The sequence below is a fragment of the Chiloscyllium plagiosum genome, chromosome 10, assembly GCF_004010195.1.
Source record: "Chiloscyllium plagiosum isolate BGI_BamShark_2017 chromosome 10, ASM401019v2, whole genome shotgun sequence".
Lineage (NCBI taxonomy): Eukaryota > Metazoa > Chordata > Chondrichthyes > Orectolobiformes > Hemiscylliidae > Chiloscyllium > Chiloscyllium plagiosum.
The window spans coordinates 59,934,188-59,962,005 of NC_057719.1; the positions used below are offsets into that span (position 1 = coordinate 59,934,188).

At 42.5% G+C, this 27,818-nt stretch overlaps 1 protein-coding gene across 3 annotated transcripts in view; it reads left to right on the plus strand.

The window, feature by feature from the left end:
* The first annotated feature begins 9,155 nt into the window (after positions 1–9,155).
* Positions 9,156–27,818, plus strand: part of egln3 (egl-9 family hypoxia-inducible factor 3) — a 43,805-nt gene continuing 25,142 nt past the window's right edge. For 2 of the 3 annotated variants that reach the window (XM_043697882.1, XM_043697883.1), the window contains exon 1: positions 9,156–10,792. In XM_043697882.1, the coding sequence (XP_043553817.1) occupies positions 9,413–10,792 (1,380 nt within the window). In that variant the 5' untranslated portion in view covers positions 9,156–9,412. Of the gene's footprint in view, positions 10,793–17,781; positions 18,369–27,818 lie in introns of those variants that run through there. The other variant, XM_043697884.1, reaches the window with a different exon arrangement.

Below are 27,818 nucleotides of genomic sequence, written 5' to 3' on the forward strand. Positions count from 1 at the left end.
CCCCAACCCTGACACCACTAATCGCATATGCCCTCTGCACAGCCCACTCCCTCTCTCGGGACATGTCTCACCTGCATCAAGAGTGCTACCCACTTTCACCTCCAGTAATATCTGCATCTCTTATACTATGAGGAAAACAAATTCAAAAAGGCAGGAAGAGTCAATACAGGTGGTGGGCTGCCCAATATTCAGCTCCTCACACTTTACGTGGAGAGAAATTTGATTCCTGAGTAGCTAACTGATTGCGTTCAATTCACTGGACTGGTACTGGAGGTTGGCCTTCACTTTCTGTGCTGGGATCCCAGGTGTGAAGGCCATTTTCCTTAACTTGACTGAGTTCTGCTAACAACAATGGCAAACTTCCCGCCTTTGAGTCTTTGCTAAACTGGACTGCAAGTCAGAATTATATGAGCCTGATGCTCTGCATGGCAGAGATGCTGTAACCAACGAGGTAGGTTAAAAGTGAGCACAATGACAGTGAGCAAAGATACCAGAGATGCAGCTTGGTGCAGTCTATGGGCAGTAAGTCCTAGATTGAAGTCCCACCTGCTTTAGAGGTCTGTCATGACATGGCGCCTCAGTGGTTAGCACTGTTGCCTCAGTGCTAGGGTTCGATTTCAGCCTCGGGCGACTGTCTGTGTGAAGTTTGCACATTGTTCCCCTGTCTGCGTGGGTTTCCTCCCACAGTCAAAAGATGTGCAGGTCGGGTAAACTGGCCATGCTAAATTGCCAATATTGTTTAGGTTTGATGCATTAGTCAGGAGAAATGTGAAGTAATAGGGTAGAGGAATGGTCTGATTGGGATACTCGTTGGAGGGTCAATGTGGTCTTTGGGCCAAATGGCCTGTTTCCATACTGTAGGGATTCTTGATAATGTGCCTGAAGAGATTGGTTAAAAATATCAAAACAATGGCTCTCAAAGTTACAATAGGCTTCATTAGACTTCATGACCGATTTTTCCACAAATATCACTTTTGCTCATATTGTTTAGACTGCTGTAAGATTCTGTCCAGAATCTGTATTTATACTCAGCTGGATTAAAAAGAAGACATATCGAAATCTAGAATAATTGGGGGCCTATTTTCTTATTACTGTTCTACATATATGAACTAGTAACTGGTAAGACATGAAGTCCATACCTCATAAAGGTTTGGACTGATCGAAGAAAGGTGCTAAATTTTTTTGACTTATTATATAAAGCACTCTTGTGAAATCAGTTATCCTATTAGCACTCACTTGCTAATTATATTCTTATTAAAATTAGTGTTCAGCTTGTTTCTTTTAGCATCTTATTTTCCACTGACTTTGCAGTCAGAAATTAATGGAAGAACCCACACTGTTTTTCATGCACATAACAACAGTAAAAATGCTCACTGTTCACTCCTGCGTGCTATGTCCTAGATAACATGTACATGAGGTTACACTTCAGTTCATAAGAGAGGGCAGAAATGTATTTTTGCAATAGGCTTGTGTTGAAATTATCAGAAGAAAATTGCGTTATAACAATTTATTGGGCAATACCTTTGTACCATAAAAACAGAAATATTCAGCATGTCTATCAACATATGTGGAGAGAGAAACAAAAACAGTTGGAATTTTACCCCTATCATGTCTATGTGCCTCTGCTGGAGTTTTATCAGTGGCAGTGTAGTTGTCGGGTTGTCTGCCTGCCTTTTAGGCCAATTGAAGTAATTAGTTCCATGATGGTCTGAAGAGAAATGCAGTACTCCTCATAGAAATAGAGGGCTCTCTTCTGGCATAATGGTATTGCTTCTACCCCTGGACCAGTAGACATGTCCATAATGCCTCTTAAACTAACTTTTATACATGCACCATTGAATGCATCCTATCTGGATACATCACAGCTTGGTATATTCACTGCTGTACCCAACACTGCAAGAAAGTACAGAGAGTTGTGAACTGAGCCCAGTCCAACACAAAAACCAGCCTTCCTTCCATTACCTCCTTCTATACTTCCCTCTGCCTCGGGAAAGCAGCCGACATAATAAAAGATACCTCCCACTCTGTTTATACTGTCTTCCACCCTCTTCCATTGTGCAAAAGATACAAAAGTTTGAAAACACAGACCAACAGATTTAAGAACAGTTTCTTCTCCACTGTTATCAGACTTATAAAAGGACTTCTCATATATTAGAGTTTATCTTTCTTTGCACCTTCTTTGTAGTTGTAAGACTATACTTTGCATTGTTATAATACCCTGATTTACATATGTAAGATATGATTTATCTCTCAGAACATGTGATAATAATAAATCAAAATTATAATCTCTCACCAAAATAGAACACAATCCTCCATTACCACAAATTTTGCAGTTGAGTATCCTGCATTTGGGGACATCGTAAATGTCAGTTCACCCAAAGTACCATGGGATAGACCCATCCTGGGAGAATGGCCTTCATGATCATAGTTTGCAGGGGACACAAGAAGTAGATAGGATCAAGGAAACCCTAAGGCTTTCTATAGGTTTTTTTAGATTAGATTAGATTACTTAGATTACTTGGATGATTACATTAGATTAGATTAGATTACTTACAGTGTGGAAACAGGCCCTTCAGCCCAACAAGTCCACACCGACCCGCCGAAGCGCAACCCACCCATTCCCCTACATTTACCCCTGTACCTAACACTATAGGCAATTTAGCATGGCCAATTCACCTGACCTGCACATCTTTGTGACTGTGGGAGGAAACCGGAGCACCCGGGGAGAACGTGCAAACTCCACACAGTCAGTCGCCTGAGTCGGGAATTGAACCCGGGTCTCTGGCGCTGTGAGGCAGCAGTGCTAACCACTGTGCCACCGTGCCGCCCACAAAGCGGTACATCAGGAATAAAAGAATGACTAAGGTAAGAATAGGGCCAATCAAACATAGTAATGGGAAGTTGTGTGTGGAGTCCGAGGAGATAGGGAAAGTGCTAAATGAATACTTTTCATCAGTATTCATACTAAATAAAGGCAATGTGGTCAAGGAAAATTGAGGTGGGATTGAGGTGCATAAGGAGGATGAGTTAGCAATTCTGGAAAGTGTGAAAATAAATAAGTCTCCTGGACTGGATAGGATTTATCTTGGGATTCTCTGGGAAGCCTGGGAGGAGATTGCTGAGCCGTTGGCTTTGGTCTTTATGTCATCATTGTCTACAGGAATAGTGCCAGAAGACTGGAGGACAGCAAATGTTGTTCCCTTGTTCAAGAAGGGGAGTAGAGACAACCCTGGTAATTATAGACGTGTGAGCCTTACTTTAGTTGTGAGTAAAGTGTTGGAAAGGGTTATTAGAGATAGGATTTATAATCACCTAGAAAGGAATAAGTTGATATGGGATAGAAAACACAGTTTTGTGAAAGGTAGGTCGTGTCTGACAAACCTTATGGAGTTCTTTGAGAAGGTGACCAAACACGTGGAAGAGGGTAAAGCAAATGATGTGTATGTGGATTTCAGTAAGGCATTTGATAAGGTTCCACATGGTACTGCACAAAATAGGGAGGCATGGGATTGAGGGTAATTTAGCAGTTTGGATCAGAAATTGGCTAGCTGAAAGAAGACAGCTAATGTTGATGGGAAATATTCATCCTGGAGTTCAGTTCTGTTTTGGGTCCACTTTTTTTTTAGATTAGATTACTTACAGTGTGGAAAAAGGCCCTTCAACCCATCAAGTTCACACTGACCCACCAAAGCGCAACCCACCCAGACCCATTCCCCTACATTTACCCCTTCACCTAACACTATGGGCAATTTAGCATGGCCAATTCACCTAACCTGCACATTTCTGGATTTGTTGTTTGTCATTTTTATAAATGACCTGGATGAGGGCATAGAAGGGTTGGTTAGTAAATTTGTGGGTGATACTAAGGTTGGTAGAGTTGTGGATAGTGACGAAGGATGTTATAGGTTGAAGAGAGACATAGATAAACTGCAGAGCTGGACTGAGAGGTGGCAAATGGAGCTCAATCCGGAAAAGTGTGAGATGATTCATTTTGGAAGGAGTTACAGGAATGCAGAGTACTGTGCTAATGGTAAGATTCTTGGTAGTGTCGATGAGCAGAAAGATATCGGTGTCCAGATACATAGATCCTTACAAGTTGCCACCCAGATTGATAGGGTTGTTAAGAAGGCATAGGGTGTGTTAACTTTTACTGGTAGAGGGATTGCGTTTCGGAATCATGAGGTCATGCTGTAACTGTACAAAACTCATTTGGAGTATTGCATACAGTACTGGTCACCGCATTGTAAGAAGAATGCAGAAGCTTTGGAAAGGGTTCAGAGAAGATTTACTGGGATGTTTCCTGGCATGGAGGGAAGGTCTTCCAAGGAAAGGCTGAGGGACTTGAGTCTGTTTTCGTTAGAGAGAAGAAGGTTGAGAGGTGACGTAATTGAGACATAAAAGATAATCAGAGAGTTAGATAGGTTGGACAGTGACAGCCTTGGATGGTGATGGCTAGCACGAGGGGACATCGCTTTAACTTAGGCGGTGATAGATATAGGACAGATGTCAGACCTAGCTTCTTTACTCAGAGAGTATTAGGGACGTGGAACGCGCTGCCTGCAACAATAGTAGGCTCACCAACGTAAAGGGCACTTAAATGGTCATTGGATAGGCATATGGTCGAGAATGGAATAGTGTAGGTTAGATGGGCTTCAGATTGGTTCTGAGCTGAAAATGTGTTGCTGGAAAAGCGCAGCAGGTCAGGCAGCATCCAGGGAACAGGAGAATCGATGTTTCGGGCATAAGCCCTTCTTCAGGAATGCCCAAAACGTCGATTCTCCTGTTCCCTGGATGCTGCCTGACCTGCTGCGCTTTTCCAGCAACACATTTTCAGCTCTGATCTCCAGCATCTGCAGACCTCACTTTCTCCTTCAGATTGGTTCCACAGGTCAGCGCAACATCAAAGGCCGAAGGGCCTGTACTGCGCTGTAATATTCTATGTTCTATGTCTCTCCTTGCCAGGTAATTATCTCTTACCGAGTCAAAGCTACTCACTTTGGAAAAAACTACATAAAGCTGTCCATGTGTATAATCAGGCCTGGGAATATAATTCCAAAATTTTCCTGGAGTCTAACCTGAGACTTGTTTATGGTCATAAAATATGACAGACTATTTCAGAACAATTTTCTCCTGAGTTGAACAGGCAGGGTTCAATACTATTCAAGGAACACATTTTTTTTATATCTGCCTGTTATAATTTCAGCTTTAAAGAAAACAGTTTCCTTAGTCCCAATCTTATTCCATGGTCAAATTAGTATAACTATTCTTTCCTTGATTCTAAGTATGTGCAGTGTCACGCCATTTGGAATTAGACTGAGTAGAAAATCTGGAGAGAATAGATTAATAGTTGTAAAAGCCAAAGGACTGTGGCTGCTGGAAATCAGAACCAAAAACAGAAATTGCTGGGAAAACTTAACAGGCCTGGTAGTATCTGTGGGGAGAAAACAAATTTAACATTTTGGGCCTAGTGACCCTTCCTCAGAACTGACCGTAGGTAGAAAAAGGTTGGTCTATAAACTTAAGATGGGGTGTTGGGGAAAGGGGAGGAGTAAATGATAGATGGAGATGGAATAAAACAATTGAACAAAGGAATAGGTAAAAGTTAGTTTGAGGGAATAAATAGCTGTTAATTGGGACCATCATGTGATGTCAAGGCTGGTGTGTGGGGGTTGGGGATATGGGACAAGGTACTCAGGCTCCAAAATTATTAACTTGATATTGAGCCCTGAAGGCTGAAGAGTCCCCAAGCAGAAAATGAGATGCTGTTCTTTCAGTTTGCATTGAGCTTTGTTGTAGCACTGTAGCAAGCTCAAGGCAGAGACGTTGGCAAGGGAAGAAGGTGATGTTTTATAGCAACAAGCAACAGGAAGCTCATGGTCATGTTTATGGACAAAACATAGGTGCTCTGAAAAGCAGTTGCCCAGCCTGCGTTTCATCTCCCCAATGCAGAGGTGAACGCATTGTGAGCAATGAATACATAGACTACATTGAGTGAAGGTAATTTGCTGTTTCACCTAGAAGATAGGTCTGGGGCATTGGAGAGAGAAGAGAGGAAGTAAATAAGGAATTGTTAAACTTTCTGTGATTGCATAGGAAAGTGAAGTGGGGATACGTGGAGGTCTTGGGAGTAAAGGATGAGTGCACCAGAATGCTCTAGAGGGATTAATAGTTGCTTGGTAGTACAGATCAAACAACCTGTCATATCAGGACCCGACATAACTCCCTTAATCTCCAGGTTCTAAAACCACCCTTCCCTGGAACATGACACTCCTCCTCCCTCGGACCTAATTTCCCTCTTCCAAGATGGGACCCAACACCTTCCCAGTGTCAGATGTGACACCATCTCTCAGTCTGAGACCTGACCACAGGACCAGACATAACCTCCACTTTATTCTAGACCTGACAATGTCCTCTCTCTTCAGGTCTCAACATTTCCCTCACCCAAAGGCCCAAAACAAATCCTTCTGACTCCAGGAGCTGAAAACACCCCTCATCTTGGATGCCAACGCTCTCCTCCTGCCAGGACCTGAAATCCCCACATACCTTAAGACCCAATACATTTTCCCCTCCTATTCACTCTGCAGCTAGACTCAACAGCCACCTCTCACTTGGGACGCAGGAGCTGTCCTCTCCACTGGACTTGACACATCCTCCACCCTTTGTGACCCAATTACTCCCTATCCCTCTCGGACTCGACTATACAATTCCCTCCATGGCCTGACATACTCTTCTCCCCTCCCTTGCTGCTCAACAACTGCTCTTCCCCTGGACCTCCTTTGCCCTCAGGGATCAAAACCAGCATTTCCAGCTGCTACCACCACCAGTCCTGATGCTTCTCCACCTAACCAAGACTTGACACCTTTTTTCCCAATATCTATCTGACACCCCAACTTTTTCCAACAGTCCTGATAGATGACTTCCCCCTTTCCCCAACCTGTTATCCTACACACTTGACAGTCTGGAACCCTATCAACCTGGCATCCTATGTACTTGCCTGACACCTGGCTTGGCACTTTCCTTACCTGGCATCCTTCTCACCTGTCACCCTTAGCCTTACATTTACCTTCAAACTTGTCCTTTTACCAGGAGATGTCAAAGAGCCGTCTGGGATGCTGAAGACTTAAAGCACAGAAAATGACAGTCAGTGTTGTGAAAAGGGGTGTGTGGCTTGCCTTTGCCCAACTACCCTGCCCTATGAGAATACAGTTGGATTTAAGCTATGTCCTGCATTTCTGTAGGATCCACGATCAAAATGTCCAAAATACAGAATTCTTCTTCAATCTAAAAAAGTAGGAGTGACAATTTAACTATGATGGCCTCGCCTCAAAAAATATGGCACAATAGAATTTATTGAATAATTGCCCCTGCCATTTTGCCACACTTTATAACTTATATTAAGTCATCCAACTCTTCTCTGCTATCCCAACCCATGCCATTCCATCCTTTGCACAACGTCTTTCTTATACCATCCTTATCCCATTTCTTCCAATGTTGCCTCATTCTGCAATATACTATCCTGAACACTCTTGCACCACTCCAATCCCAAACTTCATGGCAACAATCTCTCCAACCAGGATAACTGTTGCTGGCCTCCCCTTACCGTCCAGTTCTTCTTCGCTATTACTATGTACCCTAGCCCCAGCTTATAAATTAGGAGCAGGAATAGGTCATTTGTCCTTGAGCCTGCTTTGCCATTCAATAAGATCATGATTGATCAGTTGTGGTCTCAACACTATATTCTTGCCTACTCTTGTTAACTTTTGACCCCCTTGCTAGTTAAAAATATACATAAATCTTTACATAGTTAAATGTTCTATTTGACATATTTTAAAATTGATAAGATTCAGTAATTTATCTTTATATTGTTGATTTTGAATTGACACAAAACTTGGAAGAAATCTAAATTTTGATTAGTGATAAATTTCAACAGCAGAGAGACAGTGAGACAAATAAAAGTTGAAAGGTGATGCACAGAAAAGCTAAGTGATTCCTTTTGGTGGGAATAACATTGGTTGATAATATAAAACAAAGAGTCCTATTCTAAAAGAGGTAGGATTTAGGGTGTACTGGGGCATTATCATTGAAGAAGCGGAGTAGGTTGAGAGTGGTTAACTGATTTTACGAATAAAGACAGAGTACAAAAGCTCTGAAGTTATGATGAACCAGTATAAAGCTTAGCTCATTGGAGTTTCATTTCCCAATTATGGACACCACACTTCAAGAAGGGTGTAAAAGCATAAAAGGGGATGCAGCAAAGATTAATGAGAATAGTTGCATGGATGATAAATTTCAGCATTACGGATAAATTGTTGAAGCTGAGATTGTTGTCCTTGAAGAAGGGAACATTAGGAAGAGATTTAACAGAAGTGTGCAAAATAATGAGGGATCTGGACAGAGTAGATAGGGAGAAGGGCGTGCTCACTTCCAGAAGGATTGAGAACCAGGGGTCACTGATTTGAAGTGATTGGCAAAAAAAAACAATGGTGAGAGATAAAGCTTTTTACATTGCGCATGGTCAGGATCTGGAATGTTTTGCCTGGACGTGTACTGGAGATGGATTCAATTAAAGCCCTCAAAAGAGAACTGATTAATTATGAGTAGCAAAAAAGTTTTAAGGCAACTATAGGGAATGGCTTTAGATGAGTTGTTCTTTCAGAAAGTTTGCAGACAAGTGACTAACTTGTGTATTTTAACAGCTAACCCCTTATTTTCACGATTTGTTGGACATCCCTTAAGAGATATCATTTGCCCTTTATTTCTCGGACCAGCTTGTGGGAAATTAAGTTTAGGAGTCTCCTTTTTAATCGTGTATGTTTTTTTGTGTGTTTTAAGGCACCCTTCCGTATGGTCATTAGGTCATCAGCAATTGACTTTCCCCGTCACACCCCTGAGATAACCAATCCCCTCCATTAAGGTCAGAATGTGCTATAAATGTAACATGATTCTATTACTTTCACAACAATACTTAAATTTGTGCAGGAGTACTATCCCACACATAAGCACAAATAAAACATTAACCTCCTTACTACAAACATTCACTTTGATCAGTTTTCAGTTTGCTTGTCTTCCTGATAATGCATGCTATCACTCAATTCCCAAAATACATTAGTCACATGGGTAGGAGTATAAATAAGAACAGCTTGGTATAAATCGAGAGTAGTGATGCACCTTCTCATGCGTGCATATCAAACATTCATTCCCCAGTACATTTTCTAACTTTATGGACTCGTTTTATATATTGGGTGGGCGGAGGAGGTAGATGCCCTTTGGGAAACGTCCTAGGCATGGAAAAAGCTCCGAAAGCGCGTGCACTTGAAGGTTGCCTCAGGTACATTGGGGTTTTGTTAATGCAGCATAATCTGTGACTGACGATTTGTCAAAAGTTACAATCAGTGCGTGTGAATCGTTGGAAATGCGGAGTTGGGTTAGGGACGCTGCAAAGCAGCGCCAGGACAGGAGCCACGTGCAGGAAAGATTAGAAAATGACAGGGTCTCGCGGAACATCGACTGCGCCGAGGGAGAGCCCGTTTCGAGCACGCGCACCAGGTTCGAGGAAGGGAAGCAAGCGCGAGATCGGGACTGTTTAAAGACCGATGCGAATTGGCTCGACTTTGGCGACTCGGTTTCCTCGCTCCACCGGCGAGACAGGGGGAATGGCACGCGTGTCGGTAACCGAGCGGGCGGCAGAAAGCGAGTTTCGTTGCCGGAGGCTTGTTCTCGTGCTCCAGAAGTGAGTGGCATGGATAACGAAGCCGAAGACGATGACACCGGGGCTCACGGCGCATTGGGCACAAGGCGCAGGTCGGGGCAAGTCGCCGCGGAGCTCGGGCAGGGTGACGGTGCAGGCGGCCCGCACCGGATGGCTGTGGAGCGCGAGCGCGCGAGCGAGCTGCAACGACCGCCCGTCGAATCTGAGGGCACGAGCGGGCTGGCGGTGGGATGCGCGGCGAACGATAATGCAGTACGGCGCGTGGAAGCCGGTGACAGTTGGCACTTCCTGGAACTGCGCTGGGATCGTGACAACCGTGCGAGCGCGCCGCTGGCAGGCTGGGACTGTGCGGAGCCACTGCGCAAACGCCCGTGTTCCCAACAAGTAAATAAACAAGCGGACATGTCGCTCCACACGTACATCATGAAGCCTCCTCATGCCAGCACGGTCCACAATCCTCCAGTTGTACAACCCCAAATAGCAACACCACGCGGACATTCTTTTGATTCACTGAACACATCTTCCGTCAAAAGTTCGGGTAGTTTAGCAAGTGACGAGAAAGTGAGGAAACAGGATGCAAGTAGTGAGGATGAACCACCAAAGTGTTCGAAGGGAGTTTCTAATAACAAAGAGGATCAGTGTCAAGTAAAATGCGACTCATGGAAAGCACCTGATACCTTGAATAAACACCTTTGTACCAAAACTACAAGTAGTAAGAGAATGAACCTGTCAAAGCTGGTGTTAGATCACATAGCACCTTGCATGAATCAGTACGGGTTATGTTTTGTCGATAACTTTTTAGGCAACAAAATTGGCGACAAAATTTTGCAAGAAGTTGTAACTCTCTATCAGAGTGGTAGTTTTGAGGATGGAACACTGGCAGGGCAGAGTACCGCTTCAGATAAAGAAGTTACTGCACCATCTGGCACTTCCAATAAAACTATTCGTGGAGACAAAATAATGTGGGTACAGGGTACTGAGCCTGGCTGTGCATCTATAGGGCTTCTGATGCAAAGAATGGATAAACTTATATTGCATGCTGATGGGAAACTTGGGCACTACAGAATCAGAGGAAGGCACAAGGTCAGTAACTAAAATCTAAAGTAATGATTGAAAATGTTTTTCTATATCAGCATTTTTTCTGTTTCAATAACATAAAATTATGTTTATGTTTCTACAATGTATCCTACAATACATGAACATGTATTTTGCTATTTTGGTTGCATCGGTAAATTACATTAGAATTTTTTTGGTATACTTCTATTAGATCAAATTTAAATTATTCATTAAATACATAGATAACAAGAGGCATTTCCTAAATTAGAATCTGGTGTGTTAATTAAAAATTATAACACAAGAATTGTCAAGTCACACAGTACCATCCAGCTAAGTGTGCCAATACCTCCACCTGCAATAAGGTTGTTGGCTATTGCCAAGTATTACTTGGACTAAAGAGATCAAAGGGTATCGGAAATAAGTAGAACAGACAATTGAATTGGATGATCAGCCGTGATCATACGAGTGTTGGAGCAGGCTTGAAGGGCTGAATGATTTTGGCCCTTCAGTATTTAGAGTGCTAAATCTGAAGTGGTAACTATTGTGGCAGCCACCATTGGCATAGAGGCCGACAAAGTCTGGGTTACTTAGGGATCTGTACCTGCACTCTGGCCTGCTGCTGCAAATATGAAATACTGCAATGAGTTGAAAGTCTTACAACAGCATTGCAACATTGAAAACCGAATCTTTTAAAACTATCACAAATTTCCATTCACAGCAGTATGTTATCCCTGAAGAGGCAAGAGAGTAGAAGGAACAGGTGGGAGAATACCAATTTAAACCAAGTAAGGGCAAAAAGTCTAGTGAGGATCAAAGGGATAGAGTGAAAAGTTTCAGTGGGAACTGAGGAAGATGGATATGAACTGTCAGCATGAATTGAGGGGAAAAGGAAGGGGAAAGAACTATCATAAACTGGGAAAGGAAGAAGAATACTAGGGTAAAATGTGAAAATTGCAATCATGAACTGGAAAAGAGAGCTTACAACAACAGCTTGCATTTCGATAGGTGTTAAAGTGGTAGATTGACCAAAGGCACTTCACAGGAACGTTGTAGACAAAATTTAATATTGGATTATATAAAGATATTTTAGAACAGGTGACCAAAAGTCTGTTCTGAAGTTCTAAGGAGCATTATAACCATAAAGGAAGGTAAGAAAGGAGAGATTAAGAAATAAAAATAGGGATTTTGGGAAAAATTTAGCAGGTCTGGCGGGATCTGTGGAGATATATTGGACTCAACCTTAACTGTTTATCTCTTCTTCAGAATTGAAGGGGGCTGGAAAACAGTAATTTTTATGTTGTTGTCAAAAGGGAAGCATACCAAGTAGAACAGAGGTAATGGTGCCCAGAGCAAAGATAAAGGGAATGCTAATGGTAGTAGAGAAATATACAGATGCTTCGCACCTCTGCACCCAGCCATTTTATTTGTTTTGAAAATATTTTATTCATGTCATGCATTGTTCTCCATACATCTCATCAACTTATTGTGAATTTTCTCTTTTTCTACCCAAGTCATCGCATATGACCAGTTTCAAAATGATCTTAATTATTTGTACAGGAGACTAACTTTGCTCAAATTGTTCAGATTTAGGATTTTTTTTGTTTCATGGAATGTGGACATCATTGGCAAGTATTGACGATTCTTAATTGCCCTTGAACTGACTGACTTGCTCGGCACTTTCAGACAGCAGTAGAGAGCCAACTCATTGTTGTGGGTCTGGGATCATGTGGGCCATACCTGATAAGGATAGAGACAAAAAAAACTGCAAATGCTGGAATCCGAAGTAGACAGACAGGATACTGGAAGAACACAGCAAGCCTGGCAGGTCAGTAGGTGTTGATGTCAATGTTTCAGGTGTAACCCTTCTTCAGGACTGGCGGTGGGTGTGGAGGAAGCTGCAGATAAAAGGGGAGGTGGGGACAGAGTGGTGAACTGGGGATAGGTGAAGACAGGTAGAGGGTATGTCCTGGTTAGTCAGTGGGAGAAATGGATCCGGCTGGTGGCATGGTGCCAGTGTCAGTGATGGGGAGAGTCTGGGAAGGGAGTCAGGGGATGGAAAGGGAGGTTATTTGAAATTGGAGAACTAAATCTTGAGTCCTCCAGGCTGTAGGGTGCCCACGCAGAAGATAAGGTATTGTTCCTCCAATAGGCACTGTGGTTTGTTTTGGCAATGGAAGAGGCCAAGGGAATGGTTGGGGGAAAAATAATGGCGCTGACTGGGAGGTGTGGTTGGCCTCTGCGGACCTGGCTGCGATGCCCGGTGAGTCATTTCCTGAGTTTACGTTCAGTCTCCCCAGTGTAGAGAAGACTACATCGAGAGCCCCTGATGCAATAAACTAGGTTGGAAGAGAGGCAGGTGAACCTCTGTCTCACCTGGAAAGACTGTTTGGGGCCATGGATGGAGGTGAGTAGGGTGGTGTACTGGCAGGTTTTGCATTTTATCTGGTTGCAGGGGTAGGTAGCTGGGAGTTTGGTGGTGGAGATGACGTGAACCAAGAACTGTCAGAGGGAACAGTCCTTGCGGAAGGCTGAGAAGGTTGGGAAGGGAAGATGTTCTTGGTGGTGGGGTCTATTTGGAGTTGACAGAAGTGCTTTAGGATGATGCGTTGGATGCGGAGACTATAGGTTAAGGCAAGGAGGACTCTATCCTTATTGCGTTGGGAGGGGGGGGGTTTAGAGCGGTGGAATAGGGAATGAAGGTGGTGTGGCAGCGTGCTGTCTAGATGACGGAGGAAAATCGCGTTGCTCAAAATAGGTGGACATTTGGATGCTCACGAGTGGAATGTCTCCTCATCTGAGTAGATGAGGCAAAGGAATTGGGAGAATGGGATGGGGTTTTTGCAGATACTGGATGGAAGGAGCTGTAGTCCAGGTAGTTATGGGAGTCTGTAGATGTGTAGTTGACGTCTGTCTGGAGACTGTTGCCGGAGATGGAAATGGTGATGTCAAGAAAGGGGAGGGACATATCCAAGAAGTGAATTTGAGGGCAGGGTGGAAGTTGTGGGAGAAGTCAATGGACTGCTTCAGTTCAGCCTGATTGCAGGACGCTGCACCGATACAGTCATCTATGTAACGGCGGAAGAGTTGGAATATGGTGCCTGAAGGTGCTGAAGAAGGACTGTTCGATATGGCCAACAAAGAGGCAGGCATAGCTGGGGTCTATCCGGGCTCCCATGGCCACCCCCTTGATTTGGAGGAAATGGGAGGAGTTGCAGGAAAAGTCTTTGAGGGTGAGGTCCAGTTTGGTGAGGCAGAGGAGGAGGACTGGATGGATCTATTGGAGAAGAAGAACTGGAGGGCCTGGAGGCTGTCCTTGTGGGGTATGGACATGTATAAGGACTGCACGTCCATAGTTAAGGGAAAGCGCTGTGGGCAGGGAAATTGGAAGTTGTTGAAGATATGGAGGGCATGGTTAGTATCGCGGATGTAGGTGGTAAGTGTCTGAACTAAGGGGGAGAGGATGGATTCGAGGTAGGACAAGATGAGTTCAGTGGGGCAGGAGCATGCCAAGACGATGGGTCGGCCAGGATAGCTGGGCTTGTGGACCTTAGGGAGCAGGTAGAACCGGGCAGTACGGGGCTGGGGGTCTATGAGTTTGGAGGCACTAGAGGGACATCACCGGAGGCAATGGTTGCACTGACGGTGTCTCGGATTTGGGCATGATGGGTCGCGGTGGTGTCATAGGCAAGGGGGAGGTAAGATGTGGTGTCGGAGAGTTGGCATTTGGCCTCTGTGATATAAAAGTCCGTCCTCCAGAATACCACCACTCCGCCTTTATCAGTGGATTTGATGGTGAACCAGGGTTATTGTGGAGTGAGTGGAGTGCTGCATGTTCAGAGGGGGTGAGGTTGGAGTGGGTGAGGGGGATGGAGAAATTGAGGAGGCTGATGTCATGTTGGCAGTTTGCAATGAAGTGTTCTAGGGCAGGTAGAAGGTCTTCAGGTGGTGACCAAGTGGAGCTGACAAGGATGGCAGATTTCCTTCCCTAAAGGCCATTAGTTAACCAGGTGGGTTTTCTGCATTAATTGAGATGCAGTTGCTGTGGTGGAATTTGAAGCCATGTTCCCAAAGTGTTAGGCTGGACCTCGAGATTTCTAGTCCAGTGACAGTAGTAGCTCTGTGCTACTATCTCTACCTTCATGACGGAAAAAGGCTAAAATCCCAGAAAATTATACACAAGGTACTTTAAGGAGCGTTATGTAGTGGTATAGCAAGGTGGAAAGGGTGAGAGGTTAAGGAGAAAATTGACATGTTAAAACAACACTTTGGTAAAAAGAACAGATGGCAAATTTAGTAGGTTTGGAAAAAATGGGTTTTCACCTAAAGCAGAACTACATATACATTAATTGTTAGGGGGAATTTCCCTTTTTATTTTACTTTAAGCATTCAATATAATTGTATTCACTATTCATAAAATAATCAATTGCTTTCAGATTGTTGTTCTCTCCTTTTATAAAACTTATATTTATTTTCATGTGGTAATCTACTGTAGCCACAAGATCATTATTTTTAATGCAGTTACACCTCAAGTTTTGCCTTCCGAAATGTCTCTGCCTTTCCATCTCATTTTGTTAATTCACAGGAAGTTGACATCACTGGCAAAGCAGCATTTATTATCTATTTCTAATTACTGGAGAAGGTGGTAGTGTTGCACCATCTTCAACCACAATAGTCTGTGTTTAAGTACTGTTTCAGTTTTGTTCGGGAGGCATTTTCTAGATTTTGACCTGTGCCTTTGAAGGAATGGTGATGTAGTTCTAAATTGGGATAGTGTGTGGTCTGAAGGGGATCTTAGATGGTTGTATTCCCATGCACCAAGTGCACTTGTCCTTCTTGGTCATACGTTTGGTCAGTGCTGACAAACAAAATCGTGAGTTGCACATTGGTACTACAAATTTCAGTCAAGGTTTGCTTGTTGATGCTGGAGGAAGTGAATATTTAAGGTGGTGGACAATGTCTGTGAAGACCCTCGTTAAAACTGATGTGTGATCAAATTTTCAGTCAGTCTCTTTTGGCTAGATCTAATTTCTTTATTTGACAGTACATCTGTGTAGCTCTTTGGGACATCATCTTAAAGTGTCGCTTAAATAAAAGTTGCTGTTACTTCATTATTATACTTGTTTCGTGACAACCAAAAATTAGTCCAGAAAGTGAGACTGAGAGATTTCATTCATGAAAATCTCACTTTGCTTTATTCTAGTACCTTGACGCTGGATTCAGAGTGCTGTACTGTGATTGGAAAATTGGTGCAAATGCACCCTCAAGTTTGTTTAAAATCAAATTGCATTCACCTGCAATTCTTCTAACCTGATCTATTGCATCCGTTGCTCCCGATGTGGTCTCCTCTACATCGGACAGACCAAGCTCAGACTCGGGAACTGGTTCGTGGAGCTTCTGTGTTCTGTATGCTTCAATCAACACCACCTTCCAGTTGCCAGCCATTTCAACTCCCCCCTCCCAAACCCTTAGTGACCTGGCCATCCTGGGCCTGTTCCACTGTCAAAATGAGGCCACACATAAATTGGAGGAACAACACCTCACGTTCTGCCTTGGGAGCTTACAGCCCAATGAACTCACATAGAGTTCATCAACTTCAAAATCTCCCCACCCCCAGCCTCATCCCATGTCCAGCCCTCCCTCTCTCCTCGCCTCCTTGACCTGAGATACCTGTTCATCCTCCTTCTCACTATTCTGCTCCACTCTTTCTACTAACTAATTGGGGGGGAGAAAGTAATGAAAAGCTTATGCTTGAAACATCGATTCTCCCGCTCCTTGATGCTGCCTGACCGGCTGTGCTTTTCCAGCACCACATTCTTTGCCACTGACCAATCTCAGTAACACCTTACCTGCATCCACCTATCATCATTCCACTACCTTCTACCGACCACCCCCCTCCCACCCTTGTTTCTCTCTATTTATTTCTGAGTTTCCTTCCCCTCCCATGTCCTGATGAAGGGTCTGGAAACATCCACTTTCCTGCTCCTCTGTTTTGTCTGACCTGCTGTGTTTTTTCAGCTCAGTGTTTTATCGATGCTGACTTCCAGCATTTGCAGATCTTAAATCTCCAAATTATTTAATCAAAACTGTTATTTCTTTGATAGATATAATATCCTTGAAACACATTTAATTACAGAGTCGTAGTGATGTACAGCATGGAAACAAACGCTTTGGTCCAACTCATCTATGTCGACCAGATATCATAAATTAATCTAGACCCATTTGCCAGCACTTGGTCCAAATCCTTCGAAGCTCTTCCTATTCATATACCCATCCAGATGCCTTTTAAATGTTGTAATTGTACAAGCCTCCACCACTTCCTCTGGCAGCTCATTCCATACATGTACCATCTTCTGCATGAAAAAGGTGCCCCTTAGGTCCCTTTTATATCTTTCCCCTCTCACCCTAAACCTATGCCCTCTAGTTTTGGCCTCCCCCACTTCAGGGAAAAGACCTTGCCTACTTACCCTATCCATGCCCCTCATGATTTTATAAACCTCTGTAAGGTCACCCTCAGCCTCCTGTGCTCCAAGGAAAACAGCTCCAGCCTATTCAACTTGTCCATACAGCTCAAATCCTCCAACCTTGACAACACCCTTGTAAATCTTTTCTGAACCCTTTCAAGTTTCACAACATCATTCCTATAGGAGGGAGACCAGACTGTACTACTTTAGAAGATATTTAGTGATCAGTTAATGTTGCTCCTACTTGGAAATACCCAAGAAAGAAGCGAACTTTATTTGTGTTCGCTTCATCATTCATTCATTTTACTAACAGTCAGGGTTTCCCAACTATAACGAAATCGAGTGAATATGTCACCATTTCTTTTCACGGTTCATCTTTCTGCGTTCCGGTTCATACCAAAGGGCTATTGCCTGGTAGGGTCACCCCATGAAACTTTGTCTACATGCTGTGCTGAAATTCCTCAATGGCGGTTTGCTCCTCCCACTCCCACATTCTGCACGTCGCTTCCAGTGACTAAGAGCACGTCATTGCCTGAAGCTCAACATGCAGTATACAGGCTAAGTTTAATATAGTTGGTGCTGGAAAGACAGATTTAGAATTGAGGTCCCGGTATTTCTGCGATCTTAAGTCATCTGAGATACAGAAAATATTACTAAGATTCTGAACCAGAGGCGGAAGCCGCGATATTAGTGAGAGCAAGAAATCTTGCAAGCTCACTGATTCGGGGTTACTCAAAACTTGCAGTGATTGGAAAAGTACCATTCTGGATCCTCTGATAGGATTCGATTTACGATTTCACAAGATGGTTTTAAATCTTGAGAAGCTAGTGAGGGAGAGCGTCGTACCTCGTTTAAATGAACACGGTTATTATTACATTGATAATTTTTTGGGAAGTGCAGTCGGAGATTGTGTTTATGAAGAAGTTCGTAACTTGCATTCTGTAGGAACGTTACGAGATGGGCAATTGGCCGGTCAAAGAGCTGGTTACTGCAAGAGACATCTACGGGGTGATCAGATCGCTTGGGTGAGAGGAGTCAAGGACAGATGTTATGCGATAGACTTCCTTCTTTCGTTACTAGATAAGCTTATTATTCTTTGTGAAGGAAAACTCGAGAATTACAATATAAAAGATAGATCCCAGGTAAGTTCTCTGGATACATTCGGATTATCCGGTTTGTATGAGTTTGACTGAGTTAATTAACCAGTGAGGTTAAAATGGGTTGTTACAAATGTTTGAAGTACTTACAGAAAAACTGATTTGAGAAGCTGTCATCAACTGCAGTGTCCAGTGTAATATCTTAAGTTTAAAAGAGATTTTGTGTAGAGAAGCAGTATTGCACCCCCCCCCCCCCCCGCCCGTTTCATAAGTGTTATATTTGAGCAGAAACTTTTTAACATCTGAATGTAGAAACAGGTTTCATGATCTTGTGAATGAGGTAAGGACAGAGCATGAGAATGATTTTTTTCTTAATTTGATTCATTTTGAGGAGGTAGTACCTCAATCACACTGATTCATACATAATTTGGAGGTGCTGGTGTTGGACTAGAGTGTACAAAGTTAAAAATCACAACAGATTTATTTGGAAGTGCTAGCTTTCAGAGTGCTGATCCTTCACCAGGTGGTTGTGGAGTATAAGATTGTAGGATTCAGAACTTATAGCAAAAGTTTACAGTGTGCTGTAACTGAAATTATATATTGAAAAAGACCTGGATTATTTGTCAAGTCTCATCTTTTGGAATGGGCATGTTTCATATGTAAATTCCAGAACTTTCTCAAAGTTACTTACATAAATCCGCGTCAGATTCTGTAAATTCCTTTTTTAGATTAGAATCAGTCTGATCATTGGGGCACAGACAACCTCACACCTTCAGTGCATTATCTGGGCCAATATGGCACCTATTGTTGAAGTTCACTTGAGAATGTAACTTTAAGAAAATTCTGGAATTTACATATGCAGGACCTGAGACCAACATGCCCATTCTAAAAGATGAGAGACTTAACAAACAATCCAGGTCTTTTTCAATATATAATTTCAGTTACATCACACTGTAAACTTTTGCTATAAATTCTGTGTCCTACAACCTTATACTCTACAACCACCTGAGCAGCATTCCGAAAGTTAGTGCTTCCAAATAAACCTGTTGGACTTTAACCTGGTGTTGTGATTTTTGATTAGATTCCTAAATACATCACTAAGCTAAGGACAGAAGCTGTAAAAAAAGTGATGGCCAACATGAGCTAGATTCCCCACTTGGTGTTTTTACTAGAAGTTATAAAAGATATGTTAGTATTATATACTATAAGGGCAATTTGTACCACATTATTTTTTCTAAGTGTTAGGAATCAAAATTAACAGAAATATGAGCAAAGTATTTTCAGGTATGAAAGATGTGAGAAATATTGTTATTGAGGTATTTCCACAGTAGGCTGTGGAAAGTGACCCCAGAAAACTAATTAAGGCAAAATTGTCAGTTTGGATCAAAGGAACAAACATCTAAACTAGTTGCAGAATCTTAGTGTGGAATGGACTTTTAAATAGAATAACAAGCAAAAACCATGTAATAGCAAAATCTTAATTGTTCTAAAGCACCTTTATTAAGATAGCAACATGTGGCAAGATAAAATTGAAATAGAACTATGCAAGGAGATATTAGAGCTGATGCAAAAGTTGGTCAAAGAGAACTTAGTTGAAGGAGGCCAGAGAAGTCAAAAGGCAGACAGATAATGGAGGGGATTTATTATATTCTGATTATTCAGTTCCAGAGACATAGTGCCATGTTTATGCTACTAGGCCTAAGTGACCATAACGTATTTGGAAGCTGCTAAATAATCAGGTTGGGACCATGCATTTCACCATTGCATAGGGAGGGCAACCACAAGAACCTGCCCAACATTGATAACTGGAGTTGAGATTGATAAAGGGCTTTTTGAAGAACATTATGAGATTTTGATGGGATTGTATAGTCTACGTGTTGGGTCAGAGTTAGATCAGGTATGCTGTATAGAAGTAGATACAGTGGGGAGTCTGATATAACCGGCCCCAACAAATTAGTTGGGCCTATAAAAGGGAGAAGGTTTCAAATACGAAACTTGGGCATTTTGTTTTCACAAGTCACAGGAAGAGGGGTCACTAAGTACTCAGGCAATACAGGGATGACCATGATTTTGACAAATGGGTGGCATGTGAGGAAGGTCAAGGCTTCCAAACAATTGGGGTGCCACCTGAATGCAAGGATGGCATCAGTTTGCAATGAGGAGCAATATCTTCCACAGGAAAGGTAGATCCCTGGACATAAGAATGGCAGAGGAAAGGAACTAGGAGTAGGGGTGTTATATGCTTGTTTACCCTGCGTGGATAAAAAGTAACTATAGTTAGTTTTACATTTGTTATTGGGAAAAAAATGTTAGAGTTAGTTAGAAAGGATGTAATAGCAGAGTATATGGAAATGTGTATTTTACAAAGGAAAAATAATCCCTTCAACCTTGAAAATTCTTTGAGGAGGTATCCAGCAGGTTAGATAAAGAAGACGCAGTAAAATATATGGATTTATACTTGGATTTTCAGAAGGCATTTGGCAAGATACTACGCGTTAGACTACTTAAGAAGAGTCCATCGTGTCGGTAGTACATTAGCATGAATAGAGTATTGGCTAATTAATAAAAGACATAGTTGGGATAAAGGGGCACATTTAGTATAGCAACCTCGAACAGCTGGAGTGTCATAAGGATCAGTACTGGGGTCACAATTATTACAATATATTAATGACTTGAAAGTGAATGCCAAATTTACAAGTGGCAGAAAAGTAGGTGAGAAGGCAAGTAATGAGCATGATACAGAATCTGTAGATCGAAATAGTCAAGTGAGTAGGCAAAAATTTGACAGATGGACATAATATAAGAAAATAGGAGGCTATGCACTTTGGTCAGAAAAATAAAGAAGCTGAATATTATTTAGATTGAGAGATTGAGAAATACTACAGAAAGTTACAGCATAGAGTAGAGTATAAAAAAAGGAAGTATTGCTAAAACTGTATGAGGCAGTCGTCAGACCACACTGGATTACTGTGAACAGTTTTGGATCCCCTAACTAAGGAAAGATTATAATAATTGCATTGGAAGCAGTGCAAAGACAGTACACATGGAGAGACTGTCTTATGAGGAGAAGTTGAGTAGGTTGGATCTGTATTTATTGGAATTTAGAAGAATGAAAGGTGACCTTTTGAAACAGAAGATTCATAGCAGATTTGACAAGTTGGTTCTCCTCATGTGAGAGTTTAGGAACAGAGGACATGATTTCAGAATAAGGGGTCATGCATTAAGAGAGATATAAGGGGGAATTCCTTCTTTCAGTGGGTAGTTAATTTGTGGAATTCTTTACCACAAAGGGCTGTATTCAAGGTCGACATAGATTTTTAATCAGTAAGGGAATGAAGGGTTATGGGAAAAGTCAAGGAAGCAGAGTTGTGGATTCAGATCAATCCTGATCTTATTGAATGACGGAACAAATGGGCTGAATGAGCTGCTTCCCCTCTGATGCCTTATGGTCTTTTGAGTACTCTGCTGGCCTGTATGGCCAGTGCCAAAATTGGACAGGAGCGTGTGCTGCAAGAATAATTTTTTATAAGTGATTGGGATGTGAATATAGGAGGTATGGTTAGTAAGTTTGTGGATGACACCAAGGTTGAACAGTGAAAAGGTAACCCAAGAGTACAAGGGGACCTTGATCAGATGGACCGTGGAACCTCAAGTTTAATTTAGATAAATGTGACGTGTTGCATTCTGCAAAGGCAGAGCAGGCAGGACCTGTATGGGTTCTGGGGAGAGTTGCCAAACAAAGACCATGGGGGCAGGTTAATAGTTCCTTGAAAGTGGAATCGCAGGTAGACAGGGCAGTGAAGTAGGCGTTTGGTAACGCTTGCCTTTATTGGTCAGTGCATTGAGTATAGGAGTTAAGATGTCATGTTGCAGCTGTACAGGATGTTGGTTAGGCCACTTTTAAAATACTGCATTCAATTCTGGTCTTCCTGCTATAAGAAAGGATCTTGTGAAACCTGAAGGGGGTTCAGAAAAGATTTACAAGGATGTTGCTGGGATTGAAGGGTTTGAGCTATTGGGAGAGGCTGAATAGACTGGGACTACTTTCCTTGGAGCTTTGGAGACTGAGGTGTGACCCCTATAGAGGTTAACAAAATCATGAAGGGCTTGGATAGGTTGAATGGCCAAGGCCTTTTTCCTAGAGTCGGAGAGTCCAAAACTAAATGACATAGGTTGAAGGTGAGAGGAGATAGATTTAAAAGGTACTTGAGAGGCATCTTTTTCACGCAGAGGGTGGTGTGTGTATGGAATGAGCTGCCAGAGGAGGTGGTGGAGGCTGGTCCGATTACAACATTTAAAAGGCATCTGTATGGGTATATGAATAAGAAGGGTTTAGAGGGATATGGGCTAAATGCTGGCAAATGGGACTAGATTTATATAGAATAGCTGGTCAGCATGGATGAGTTGGACCAAAGGGTCTGTTTCTGTGCTGTATATCTCTATGACTGTAGGATGCAGGAGGAGGAGAGGTTGTGAGTTGCCTTCACTGACTGAATAGGAAGCAGAGAGTAGAGGGGGTTAGTAATTTGGGAGGGTGAGTTGGCTGCGAACCACTGAGTGAACATGATACTTGAAATAATGAGAGTTGTAGTCTATGACCTTTAGATTAGATTAGATTATTTACAGTGTGGAAACGGGCCCTTCGGCCCAACAAGTCCACACCGCCCCGCCGAAGCGCAACCCACCCATACCCCTACATTTACCCCTTACCTAACACTACGGGCAATTTAACATGGCCAATTCACCTGACCTGCACATTTTTGGACTGTGGGAGGAAACTGGAGCACCCGGGAAACCCACGCAGACACAGGGAGAACGTGCAAACTCCACACAGTCAGTCGCCTGAGGCGGGAATTGAACCCGGGTCTCTGGCGCTGTGAGGCAGCAGTGCTAACCACTGTGCCACCGTGCCACCCACCTTTGGTGAGAAGCATTTGCAGTGATAGAGTTAGTGAGTGGTGGCCATGTCAGTATGAGGTAGCAAAGATGGTATTTAATTTCACAGAGCAAAGAAGATCAAAACCTTTTTCCTGAACCAGGACACTGCATTTACCCTGCCTCTGTCTGAGTCCAGGCTGTCTCTCTGGTGCTATGGCCTTCTTTACCAGCACTGCTCTCCTCTCCACCATCCAACTTCTGCACGCACTCAGCACCTTTATTTCTCAGCCATTGAAATGAGGCACTAACCTTCCTTTCCTGGCCATTTCCTTGGGGATAATGATGCACAGCCACAGTATGAAGGGAAGTTCGTGTTTTGCAGCAAAGAAGTGCAGTGAAGCTAATTGTTTTTAATATGACACCTTAGCTTCTCCTATCACACAAGTCTGTGAAACAGGCACCAAAGAGGCTAACCACATCACTAATAAGACGAAGAGTGGCTGTTTGCATGAGAAAAGTCGATGTGGGCCATGGAAGACTGGCTGCCATAAATCCCTCTTGCCAAGTTGGGAAAATTCAGCCCATTGTATTTCACTTACAAGACTAGTTCTACTGAGTATGAATTTTTAAAATCTGTTTAACTGGATTTTTCCACCTTTAACCAGTTATAACATTTAACTTGAGCTTTTTTCCCTTTAAACTGTTCATAGATATTTTGTTATGTAACGATCATTTTAAAGATACGTAAATATACATATCGCTGAATCTTTTTTTTTTGGCTAAGTGCGAGTTGCATCAAGTTTGGTGGAGTGATTCTGGCCATGAGGCTGAATGGATTTCCTTGCCCTATTTTGTTAAACTTGATATTAAGTGAGGTTTTTAACCCTTATGGCAAGTATCATGTCCAATTTCCATCATGTCTTGCAGCACACTATTCCGGAGCAACTCGCTACTCACCAGTCACTCTAAATTGATTGTCATCCCTGCCACTGTTGGCATATTTATAGAGTCCAGTTGGACAATTTGTCAGTCTGGAGGTACTTCGCATGGTTCCTGACATCTGCACCAAAAATGATAGAAAGGATGAAATTACTATCCTGCTTTATTGGCATGGCCCTGCAGCTCCTCTTGGCTTTGATGCATTGGTGGGACTTATTCGTCTCAAACGATCAGCTGTGGAGAACATGACACCAGACCATGCTAGCCTGGTGTGAAGTTGCCACTGAAGTTAGCAGTCGCAGCCAATTGGAGGAATGCCCAGCACTTGAGGAAGAAGGTCAATGTACTTCTCTATTCTATCAGCTTCTCTCCGATTGCTCACCTTCACTCTATCTTTGCTACTGGACTCACCTCCCACCTAGGCTTATGCTCTATCACTCCCACTAATGCTTACAACATCATCCCCACTTGCCCTCACCCACCTCAATGTTTGACACCATTAACCGTGCTGTCACCCTTTGTGTGCCAAACTCCTCACTTAGGAAAACTCCCCACCTGCACCAACAATAATAATTATGCCACCCACTTCCATCTTCCATAATATTTGCCCTTCTGTCATTCCAGGAGTTAAACAGCTCAAAGTAGGGCAGTAAAAGTCAAAATAGGTGATGTGTTGCCCATCATTTGGCTCCTCACCCATTATTAGTAGTGGATCATGACTGTGACCATCTAGAGTAGGATTTGGAGTGATATATAAGGATGCCCTTGACTTAATGTGCCAGGATCCCCGAAGTGAAGACTATCCTTCTTGACTAGACTGAGGTCAGCTGGCAATTGTTGCAAACTTCCCGACTTTGTCTGAGCTAACTGGCATGTCACCATGTTACTGCTCTCTTGAAACATGGTATTTCTGACTGAGGCAGCAATGCACAAAACGGCAAGGCAATACAAGGCAGGGAAGCTACACACGCCCAGGTAGGCTCTGAGTGAAAGAGTGCTATGACAGCAAGCAAAATGCTGGAGATGTAGCCTGGTTCTGTCCACAGCTAGGTGCATGTCCCTGAATGCAAAGTGCCCTTGCTACATCATTACAGTGACAATTGCTGGGATAACTCAAGGTACATCATTGAAGTGCAAAGGTGTGCCATGAGAGATCACAGAGGCTGGTACATGTCGAATGCCAATGTCTGTGAACTACCAAACTGCTCCTGAGACTATCATTGAAAGGAGGACTGGTGGCGGCACTGTGCCCCAATCACAGTCTAGTACCCAGATATCATATGTTATGACATGATAAGCAGCTCTGTGAACTCCATTTACCTGTCACATACCACATGCTTGCAGTGATGGACTCTGTTGTGTAAAGTCCAAAAAAGACTAAGAGTGAAAACTACTCAGAATCACCTGAAGAAAAGGAACAACATTTGTAGACCTCCCACTCCACCAAGGACGTGTAGGTGCTGGGCCTCCTCCATCGCCAAACTCTCACCACCCGACGCCTGGAGGAAGAACGCCTCATTTTCTGCCTTGGGACCTTGAAACCACATGGGATTAATGTCAATTCCACCAATTTCCTAATTTCCCCATCCCATTTTATCCCAGTCCTAAGCCTCCAACTCGGCACCGCCCTCTTGACCCTGTCCATTGTCTTTCCCATCTATCTGCTCCACTCTCCTCTCTGACCTACTGCCTTCTGCCCCACCTTCATCTACTTATTGCATTCCCAACTACCTTCCCCTCCCAGCCCCAAATTATGAGCAATTTTAAAAATACTGGCTTTCTGAAAAAGAACATTTTGAAGCTCAAAGCAGTAAATCACTACAGAACAACCAGCTGTTTTGGAAGAATTTGATTTAATTCAACAGTGATGCATATTTATCAAAAATAGGCAAATATAAAAAAAGGTACAGAAAACAGTAGCAAATTTTATAGTATTTTAAAATAAAATTGTATTCCTGAATAGAAGACAAGTTTATAGAACGTAAAATATAAAACAGTGTTGAAATTATTCAGATTTAAAATGCTTTCCCAGGCATACGTTTCATCAACACATGATGAAGTAGTGGAAAAAGTCAAGACTTCCTAATAAATTCAAGATCTGAGGTAGTCCTAAAGAGTACGAGAGTGGACCAAATGGAGAAAATGATTAAAATACAAAATTGCTTCAAAACTCAATGTCAAATCAGAAGTGGAACAAGTTAATGCACCACTAGGTTATACAGCTGATGAAATTATGAATTATCAGAAGATTAAGAAAGATAGACATTACAAAGTGTTGAAAATTAAGAACAAATGGAATTCTAGAATGGGCATGATTCACCAGAAAAGCTAATCTTCCAGAAGAAACTGCAGACAATTTCATTAATGATTTCATTAATTTCATCAATTCCAAAATTAAAGCAATGTTCTGAGTGTCACTACAACATAAAGAATAACATTTGAGAATGTGTATATCCAGAATCAAGAAAGCTTACCCCTGAATAAAGAAGTGGGTTTTGCCCTCACCATTCTGTAGTTAGTTCATGTGGTTCAACCACTTAATGAGAAAGCTACCAATGTCAGATTTATGAAAACAGAATCCATGGAAACTGTTATAGGTTACCCAAGATTAATTGCTGAACTTGAGAAGTTACAACCAGCACAAATCACTTACTGGAGTTAGACTTATTTTACACTATCAGCATGGAAGAAAACACTGACTTCACAGGGTTATAGGAAATGTTTTCTATCCCTGACTGCTCGGAAAGGTATCCTCAGACGTTATCAGCAAGATGTTCGACAAAAACCAAAATACAGCAGCTGAAATTAAACCATACAATCCACCTGAGCTTATTTGGTGAACTTTACTTGAACCAGTAAAGACAACATCTTAGCCTGCTACACAATTGGATGACACATAACAGTCAATACCACTGATGATGTTCATATGAAAGAGATCTCCACACCAAATAAAAGATTTGTCAGAAGACTTATCCTACAGATGTTGCTTGAACTACCAGTCAGTGTATGATCGTCTGCATTACTTTTAAATAATTTTCCAGTATGTTGCATATAGTGCTGAAAGCATCTTACATAAAATTTGCTGTTCGTATACTGTCCAATCTGGACCTCAATGCCTGTACAACTCCTTTAGAGATGGAGTATGAAAGTAGTAGATCTGTTTGACCTTCGGGTCAGTAGTAACATCACAGTAGTGCCACTGAAAAATGTTGCTCCTCGTATATCACCACTGCAGACGTATTGAGTATTTCCAGTGTTTCTGATTTGATTTCATATCCTTTGTGGTGTATATTTCAATACTGTGTGGCTGAGCTCTTGGATCTTGCCTAATATAATTATTACAGGCACACTGCAAGGAGAAGTTCGAAGACCATACTTAATGAGGTGGAAAACTATAATCTTTGTCATTGGAAGTTGCCAATAAGGGCAATTCAATATTCACTACAAATAGTTCCTTTCTCCTCACTCTGATTCTTCTGAGTTTCCTGTAGGAATGCTTCTATATTTAGAGTCATAGAGATGTACAGCATGGAAACAGACCCTTCGGTCCAACCCGTCCATGCCGACTAGATATCCCAACACAATCTAGTCCCACCTGCCAGCACCCGGTCCATATCCCTCCAAACCCTTCCTATTCATATACCCATCCAAATGCCTCTTAAATGTTGCAATTGTACC